Genomic DNA, 9,910 nt, shown 5'->3' with positions numbered 1-9,910 from the left:
TAAATGTAAAAATGTCCAGATGCTATTGAAGTATAGATGGAACTTAATTTTCTTTATAATTGCTGGATTCATACCAGGTCCACTTGCTGCGGAATGCTGGAGATGAAGTCACCATTACAGTTTATTATTTCAAGGAAGCACCTTCATTTCTTAAACTTCCATTAGGTAAGCTTGTATTTGAAAAAAATTGCATTTTAACTTTAGGGCAAAACTCAATGAACCTGACATTTATTCTGGGTAAATATTACAGCAGCTTGTGTTTTAAAAAATCAGAACTGAGTCACTATGTAACTGCTTTGTGAAAATCATATTCTCTTCTTTATAAATATGTAACTTAGTTATCTCTTCTAAAGTCATTACCTGTTTTATAAGGAAAAACTTTAATGAACAGTGGATCAATTTTATTTTAACTTTTTGTACTTTTGAAAATGGTGTTTTGAGATTTAAAGAAGTTGAGAATATTTATTTATTGGATGTTTGATTATAACTATTTCATTATGTAAAGGTTCATGTATATTTTATCTGAACACAGCTACAATGGTCTCGGATTTTTAAAACTCTGGAAAAGATAGGTTTTCATGAGAAAATGTTTGTGACCCAGCAAACCTGGATTGAATTTGGCCCAGAGTTGAAACCATTTGCGAGCAAAGAAACCCATTCGAGGTCTGGGAGAACCCAGATTCCCCCATGATAGTCTTGGAGAGCTGTAATAAATCAGGCCCAATGTATACATTGAAGATTGTCAACTAACCCTAATGTACAAGTTGTCCCCCAGTTAAGGACATTCAACATATGGACTAATCCTAGATACGAGGGGGTTCCCTGCTTGCTCGTGTGCAGGACGGAGGCTTGATGAGGGAGGTCTGCATGATTTGCAAAAGAAGTCTTTTGATAAACACAGCTGAGGTTGTGGGTAAGCCTAGCTGTCCTGCAACCTTTTGTAACTCATTAATGAACAAAGTAAATTCTTCAGTTGTCTCTTTTTGTATATCAAAGCAGAGCTTGCTCCAGAAGTTCATGAATATCTAGGCTTCATAAAGTTTTGTTTTTTTTTTTTGCTTTGTTTTGTGAATAACTCACAGTGAGGGTTTTATAGCGTAACTGACACCACACTGTGCATGCACAAAAAGGTTAAAATAAATATTATGTTGAGACAAACATCTGTTTTTATTGCATTTATTAAAATAATGTACCTGTTTCGACTTACATACAAATTCAACTTAAGAACAAACCTACAGTCCCTATCTCATATGTGGCCTACCTGGGACTACCTGTATCTCATTTTTTTAGCTATGCATTTGTGGTTTCACTCAAGATTTTATTAGAAGGTACACCTATAATCCAGAAATTAATATGGTATTTCTAGGGACAGGTCGAGAAAGCTTTTTTTTTTTTGTCAGTTTAATAGGAAAATCCCAGATGCTATAAGCCACAAATCAGGCTACTTCTTCTCAAATAGTAATGCTGTGGTGGTTGTTTCTCTATGTATTTTTACCCCTTTGCCTGGAATCCTAGTCACAAAATAAGAATGCTTTGAATCGTATTTACCACTGTATAGCAATGAGCAAAGAATGCCAACATAAGCAAACTTCTACTTTATTTTATTAAATTCTGTAGAGACATATACTCACTAAATTGCATGCAGAGTTTCAATAATACAGGTAAACTGATTTATTTGCAATTAACTCTATGGCTGCCAACTTTTTGGGTTAATGAAAGGGTTAATCAAAGCCCCTGAACATGTGATATATTTAAAAAAGAAGAGAAAACAGCCTCAAGGGGAATCGTGGCATAAACCTTTCCTTTACAGTCAGCTTCTGAAAGATTAAAAAACTATTAAAACATCTCAAGCCAGTGATTATTTCTTGTGCAAACAGCTCACTTTCTCATAGAGCCTGGAAAGCGTGCTGTTTGCATGACAAATGGCCAATGGCTGGAGATATTTTATTTGCTTGTAAACCTTTTTAAAGCTGCTAATAAAGAAATCATTTAGGCTGTGAGAACCCTAAATAATATCTTCTCTCGTTTTTTTTAATTTATAGACTTTGGACCTGATTTATTAAAGCTCTTCAAGGCTGGAGAAGATACACTTTCATCAGTGAACCTGGGTGATCCAGCAAACCTGGAATGAAACCTGTAAAGTCATTTACTGTTTGTTAGCAAATGTTCCCAATCCTGGAGTAGATTCATTACACGTTTGCTAGATCACTCAGGTTCACTAATGAAAGTGTAACCGCTCCAGCCTTGGAGAGCTTTAATAAATCAGGCCTGCAGTACTGACATTGAACACAACCTATGTATGCCCCTGTTTGGCACAAAGCAATGAAAATACAACTTTCGTTGTCCCCTTTTTGTTTTACCTGCTTAAATAACTTTTTCTTTATTTTGATCAGATACCCCCTCAGTTTTATTCTCATTAAAGCACACCTAAACCCACTGTTTCCCAAAGCAGGTATATTCCAGGCATTCCTCCAGAGATAACTGTCACAGTTGCAAGAGTGCTTATGTTGGTTTTCAACCGATCTTTTAACCCCTTAAAAAGAGAATAGAGTGGTTTATCCCTGCTTTCGTATTTCATTGAATGCCGAAGCCCACCTCTCCCACAACTTCACAGAAAAAAGCAAACTGTAAACACATTTTAGTCATGCCTTTTAATTACATTCTTCTTATTTTCTTTGTGTTCTGTTCTTTTCTGTTTTCAGGCTCTCCAGATCCACCGAGTGACCACAGCAGTGGCACTTCATCTCCTCTATTTGATAGTGGTTTACATCTGAATGGAAATACTTCAAATACGGTATGACAAGTCAGCTCCGCTCCCCTGATTGCTCTTGCAGCTCTACACAGTCACGAAAATAACCTGAATCCCCCCCCATAGACTTTCAAGGGTGTTCAAATTTGGTGTTCGATCACCCAAAAAATATTGCGCTATTCAATCGAATAGCCGCTGAATCGAACACTGAGCTATTCGACCAACACTATTTGACATGAGACCTAGAAAGAAACACGCTGACACTGTGAAAAAGTATTTGTTTATTAGAAAAGTGCAACACATATATACTGTTTTTTTTCAAGATTTTTAATTATGTCTCAAGAAGTAAATCCATATTAACTTGATGCTTAAAAATAGTTCAGCCTTGTAAAATTTCACATAAGTTTGTGAGCTCAATTCAGCAGCAAACATGAACCTCATCCCTTTGTATGTACAGATGGGAAATGGAACATATCTATGGTCTCTTTAGTAAGGCAAGTTTGGACTGTTGGTTAATTTTATTTGCTGATATTGCCAAGCATATGCATTGCTTATGATGTTTATTGGAAAGTTTCACATCTGCTGAAGTATATGTTCAAAAGTAACTTGGAAGCACACTTTATTGTATGTTTTTCTGTTAAAAGGGTTTATAAACTTTATATCAGAAAATGATATAGAGGACACTGTCATTGTCCTTGACAAGTAAAGAAATATTCATGCAATTATTATGTTTAGTGCATATTGCATATGTATTTGATGTGAGTAATTGTAGTGCACTTGAGTTTTGTGCACTGTCAAATAACTGTCTTGAAATTGTCCTTGAGTTGACATGTAAGTGGCAAAGCCTTTGTTAATCACATACTGCACATCACTTCAGCAAATTAATTATAAAAAATGACTTTTTCCTCTAATTAATTGTGATTTGCTAAAATAATTAAAACTGTGTTCTTATAGGAAGCGAAAATTTCTGAATTAATATTCATTAGCGAACAAGAAGGTTAAATGACCTTTTTTACTACTTGTTACTTGCTCGCTACTTCTTGAGCATTCTTAAACTCTTTTAGCCTAAAAACTTTTTGGAAGGTATAGAAAGCAAACTGTTCACCTGGTCATATTAGAGCAAAAATGGAAACCTCAGCTCAGACAATGGAACTGTCAACAGCAAACTCAACTTGTTCCATTTAATTCCTAATTAGCACACACAACAAATTGTTCCATGTACCCAAGTTATGTAGATTTATGCTAACTGCAGGACCTGGTGGTATACATTCTATAAAATGTTTGAGTTGCCGGATGATGTTAAATCTGACATTCACTTACAGTGGAATTAAATTTTTTGGATCCCCTTTTATTGTAATGTTCAAATATACCATGGCAAAGTAAACCCCCATAGTTCTGTGACATCTGCCATCGCTATGTTGCTAATGCTTTCATCTCATTCCCGTCTTCGTTCTGGATCAGGAGTCTTCAGAAGCCACCTTGATTAGCTTTGACAATGCAAAATATTCATGCACATGGGAGCTTATTGGTTAATACTTTACACACAGAATCTGCAACTGCTTGTGTGTGTCTTTCTGTGCATGATCCCTATCAGCCTATTTTCAAAAGGAATGATTTTGTGGAGGGAAAATTCTCTTTTACCAATAAAATATATCTGCTAGCTGTTTAGTTTTCATACTAAGATTTGTGGCTTTTGCAGCACCTAGGTTTGGGCTAGAGAGCCACCAGTATTTACCTTGAGTTGGAAAATTCTGCAGAACTTTATGACTTTCTTTCCCCAGATTGGCTTTGTCTGCATGTGCATTAATTTATTAAACAATAGTCAACCAACCATCCCTATCAAAAGTGGCCCTATTTCAAAACAACACAATGTATATGTATATTCCAATAAATGAATAGATAAATAAAATTGTCCCAGCATATGTATTAAAATGATAAAGATAACATTATCCATATGTCCAAAAAGCCCTTATAATGCACCTGTTGTTCCCAAAACTGATCAATAATACTAACTTATTCAGACACTCTTGTCTCTGTCCCCCTTCTTTGGAAATGATTACCCAAATAGGATGAACTGCTATGTGAATAAACCAACTAATTTAACCTACAATTTTTTATGGTATTTTGTATTCTATAAAGTTATTTAATTTGACTTTGGAGACCATTCCCCAACTTCGGTTTTTGAAAGAGTAACTGATGTAAACTGAAATTCCCTATTCCCTTTCTATCCCCTTTCTTCTGTGTTTAGTTACTTGGGGATTTTGAACAAATGGGATACACTAAAAACTTTGATAAAGTTTTGTAGGACACATCTCTCCACCCTTGCATCCAGCTTCTCTCCTCCCTGCTGCTATTACAAGCTGTCATTTTGTATTTCTTTGTATTACACTGCAGGAGCAGGTGTCAAAATACATCTGCTCTGATGTTAAATGACACTTGCAAGCTTTTATCAAGTAAATACAATGTAACGCTCATTGTGCTTGTCATTGTATTCTTAAGCATGACATCAGTTAAAATGACTTTACAAGATTTATTTTTTATAAAACCAAATGTATTTCTATCAAACTCCTTATTGACCTATACTTAAAGAGGAACTAAACCCAAAAGTGCCTAAAACAAGGGCGATCGAGAATTAAGGGGCGGTGTTTTTACTTAACATAAAAGCGTTGTCCACCCTTTTTTTAAGTGAAATTTGTGAGTTTAGGTACGCTTTAACCCTACTCAGCCATAACTATCTCTTTTCTCCCCAGAACTATTATGATTCTTTTTTTTCTATACATTCACAAATTGTTTATTGATTCATTCTTTTTTCAATGTTGCATAAAACTAAAAAAATATTTTTATTGTGAAAATACCTTTGCCATTTTTTAAACCAGAAATTTAATTTTAGTAGTTACTCTAAATCGGTGTTTCTCAACCAGGGTTCTTTCAGAGGTTGCTAGGGGTTCCACAAGCAATGAGCAGTTTTGCCTCCCAGGTCACTTGATCAATTATCTTTTTGGCTGTCTGTAAGGGTGACATTCTTCCCACTGACCAGCACACTAATGTACTGTGAGCTGTGGATATAGTAATTATAGTAGGGGTTCCCTGAAGACCTTAAAGTTATTTCAAGGGTTTCTCCATGTAAAAAGAAGAAAGGCTGCATTAAATTATTCAATCTGAAATTCACATAACATTCTCTGCTAGAAAATCATTCACTACACTATATGTGCAAAAATGCTTGGTAAATGTTGGTTTTACTGCGTAATGAATGGACCCATTATAATTTTATACTTTTTTATTTACAGTAACAATGCCTAAAAATGATTAAAAACACATTTCTTCCTTTTTCTACAAATTTTTGTTTGCCTATAGATTACACATTTAATAATTAGTTAATTTTTATAGATAGGAAAATAGAAATAGAATTTGGATTAGAAAATGGATAAGAACATAAAATACCTTTTTCAAGACAACGGTACCAAAAGCCCAAAAAGAATATATTATGTTGTTATCTCAAGTAATAACAAAGACGTTAGCACTGAACAAGCAGGCCCATGGTAGAAATGTAAAACTTGGTGTGGTCTATACAGGGTTTACAGGTACAGAAGCTACAGTGATTAATGCCTTCACTCAAAGAACTGTTTATTGCATGCTATAAATACAAAGCAATGTGCTTCAGGTTCATCCGTCAGCTGTATTTATTTAAAGAAACTTTACAGCATGAAAAAACTCCTGACAAGTCACAAATTTACAGCAACTGTATAATTTTTCTGGAAAACTGCCTAAGTTTTGTCTAGGCATGGACTATGATATCAGTTAGCAGCCTTCTCTCAATAAGTTGTCACTTTAACTTCGAAGTAAGTCACAAAGACAGTGAAGACAGCTCAAAACTAAACAACTATTTATATATTTATGCACAGTGACTCAGAGGTTAGCACTCTGGCCTTTGCAGTAACCCGTTCGATTCTCGGCCAGGACACTATCTGCATGGAGTTTGCAGGTTCTCCCTGTGATTGCATGGGTTTAATCCGGGTACTCCAGTTTCCCCCCACATTCCAAAAACATGCAGTTAGGTTAATTAGCTTCCCTCTAGAAAAATTGACCTTAGACTATATTAAAGACATATGACTATGATGAGGACATTAGATTGTGAGCCCCTTCGAGGGACAGCTAGTGACATGACTATGGACTTTGTACAGCGCTGTGTAATATGTTGGTGCTATATACATACTGTGTAATAATATTAATAATTTTCAAGCCAGAATCTTAGCCAAAAAGAATACATTGACTGTGGATGGTACTTGAAAGAAGATGGGGCTCGCTTATCTTGAGCCCCATCTTGTTTCAAGAAAGGGTACAATTATCTAAAGCAATTTTGAAGTAAAAAACAATGTTTAAGTGAAAATTTTTGCAAAATCATACTTCAGCTTTGCCATGTGATGTATTTTCATGAAATTGGACTTTTTATGTAGAATGCGATATTTCCTGAGCAAACTGAAGCATTCTAGGTCACTCTACAGGCCATGTGAGCATTGTGAGGTCTTGTTTTTCTTTTTTTACTTTAGTACTTGTAAAGTTCAGATCAGAATGAATTTTTGGAAATAGAGAGATAGGAGTTTGGTGCTGTATATAGACAGAGGCGTGAATAGCTGTTATTTTGCAAAGAAAGGTATCCCAGGCTGTTTTGAAGTTTTTTGTATTATATGAATATATATCTATATATTTTTTGTGTATCTTTTTGTTTTTTGTAAGTAACCTGTATGTACAATTATTTGTAAAGTTGTTCTTTCTATTTGCTAAGCACTCTTACCTTGTCTTACCTTGCTGTTAGCTGGAGGCTGAGCCTAAAATCACAAAAACATATAAAATTGCATCAAATAAGTCAGTCTAATATCCATTTTTGAGATGTGGCAGCGTTGCCACATATTTTTGGACTCTCCATGTAGCATCCACAAGCAATTGGCAACATTGCTGCAGACCTTTTATTTTGAATAAGCTGGCAAAAACAGGACCTGCAGAATCCTGATGGAGCCATTGTGGTGCTTGATATTGCGGGTACATTAGCAGCTACTGAATGTGCCATCCTAAATAAATAGTAACCCAATGCACATAATACCATGAATTAATATGTGTGTCGGAAACTCATGGTGAAATTTGCATTACCACAATGCACAAGCCAGCCGAGGGAGTTACACTTACACATTATGAAGCATGTGTGCACTCAGCATAAACAAAATATATCTGATGCTCAGTCCAATTTACTATCAATTTGCCTGTTGCATTCAGGCTAATCAAGTAAATAAAATTCCTTCCATTAAGTGTAATGCACATTACAATTAATATCTATAGGGGTGAATAGACTCTGAAAGCAGTTTGCTGCTGAGAAACATCTTTAATGTAAGAATGGAGTGAGCAGGGCTCAATTCTTCCTGTGTACAAGGTTGTGTTTGTAATCCTAAAAAAAAAGAATTCATCTGTATTAAATGCTGTGCGTTTAGGCTCTCTTTTTTTATATTAGGTTAGAACGCGCACCTTACGTAACCATTCTGGCAAAAACAACCTGATTAAAACAACACATTGTATGAACACTTGCCCTCACAAGAAGGCTCTGTCCAATACAAACATCCTGAGTACTTCGAGTCTTAGGTCACTTATTAAGTATGTGTGTATTCTGGATTTCTGTTTGAAATGTTAAGTTAAGAAAACAGGCTGGATTTACCATAAACTCAAACTCACATTGTGATTGCATTTCTAATTTGAAAAGTTTGATGACTAAATCATGTAATGCTTAGCATGGTATTGTCGTATTAAATGCAATTATTAATCTTATAAATCTACAGATTACAATAAGATAATATGTAGTGATTATGTCTCTTGTTCTGCCACTTGCTGATGTAGGGTGATAATACTCTGTCCCTGTCTCCTCCTTGTTACCTGATGCCAATTATAAAAGGACATTATCACACAGTCATACTCCACCACTATCATCAGGAACCTTACCCTAAGCAATGATATAAAGCCATCACTGCAGTGTACACATGTAAGAGGATAAAGGAGATTGGTGGAACTGAAATGCCAATAAAAGCTGAAAATAGGGGAACAGTATTTCCTAAAAGAAAAAAAAATCATTGGTTTATAAGCCAAAGTTATCCGACAAACTAATAGCCATCTAATTAGGGTTACATCTACCTTAAGAAGAATCCCAATGCAGGAGTCCTCAATCCCCCCACTGCGGCCGTCTGACAGCTGGGCTGCGAGAGAAAGGGAACCAGCCGTCCCCAACCATGTCCCCTGTATGGATCGCAGGCTCAGAGCGGTGGGTGAGTTGTGTCCCTGGATAGTGGGTGGGTTCTGGCATCATGACATCACTCTGGGGAAAGTTTCTTCCCCTTTAAGTGACGTACGGCTCCCTGCGCATGTGTGGTCCGGAGTCCGCAAGTTTGGTGGTTCGTAGGTCGGAAAAGGTTGGGGACCACTGGCCTCTTGCATGTGTGGGAAAGGAGAATTGGCCTTTCTCTGACTCAGCTACTTCATACATCAGATTTCAGTCCAGCTTCAGTGTCCTACAATAAATATATTTTATTTTTGTATTTTTTTTATTATTATTATTTTTTTTTTTATTTTCTATACATAGAAAGAACTCTTTTGTTTCATTGTAATTTCTTTATTTGTGTGCAATGGAGTAACTATATTTATTAGTATAAATTTATAACATAATAATGAAGGGATGGTTCTAAAGGCTGGGGCATTACACACATGTGTCTGTGTAAAGGGGACCTGTCTCTCCAATACATGTGTTACAGTCTTTTCTTGTAAGGTGAGTGTAAGTTGTCAAATTATCATTGCTGCCTACGCCTCTAGGTCTTAGCAGGATTTCCACTCACAGGGCTCTATTTTTATAAAACAGGGAACCATACATTCCCTCACCCATTTTCTCATAGTAATCTTCCAGGTCCACGTGTTTCAGTGGCAGTAATTGAGTCTTACGAGGGAATGTTTGAGGGGATGTCACATTCCCCGTTAAATAAATAGAATCCATAGTCTGTTCTAAATAGGAATCTCAAACATCTGCTCACGGTGAAGCTTGTTTATAAGAATAGTATACAAAATAAACATTATGACAGAAAGAAACAGTTAAACATGCATAAGGAGTAATAAAATGATTCATTGCAATTTGTA

The 9,910-nt window shown here is 35.8% G+C and overlaps 1 protein-coding gene across 1 annotated transcript in view; it reads left to right on the top strand.

Annotated features, from left to right (window-relative positions):
* SNTG2 (syntrophin gamma 2) overlaps positions 1-9,910 on the top strand; it is a 225,310-nt gene that overhangs the window by 146,680 nt on the left and 68,720 nt on the right. Inside the window, exons 7-8 of the mRNA XM_072410095.1 lie at positions 78-165; positions 2,703-2,794. Of these exons, the coding sequence (XP_072266196.1) occupies positions 78-165; positions 2,703-2,794 (180 nt within the window). The remainder of the gene's footprint in view (positions 1-77; positions 166-2,702; positions 2,795-9,910) is intronic.

Source organism: Pyxicephalus adspersus, chromosome 4 (assembly GCF_032062135.1).
Source record: "Pyxicephalus adspersus chromosome 4, UCB_Pads_2.0, whole genome shotgun sequence".
Taxonomy (NCBI): domain Eukaryota; kingdom Metazoa; phylum Chordata; class Amphibia; order Anura; family Pyxicephalidae; genus Pyxicephalus; species Pyxicephalus adspersus.
The sequence above is the reverse complement of the archived record's forward strand: the minus strand, read 5'-3'. Positions and strand labels throughout refer to the sequence as shown.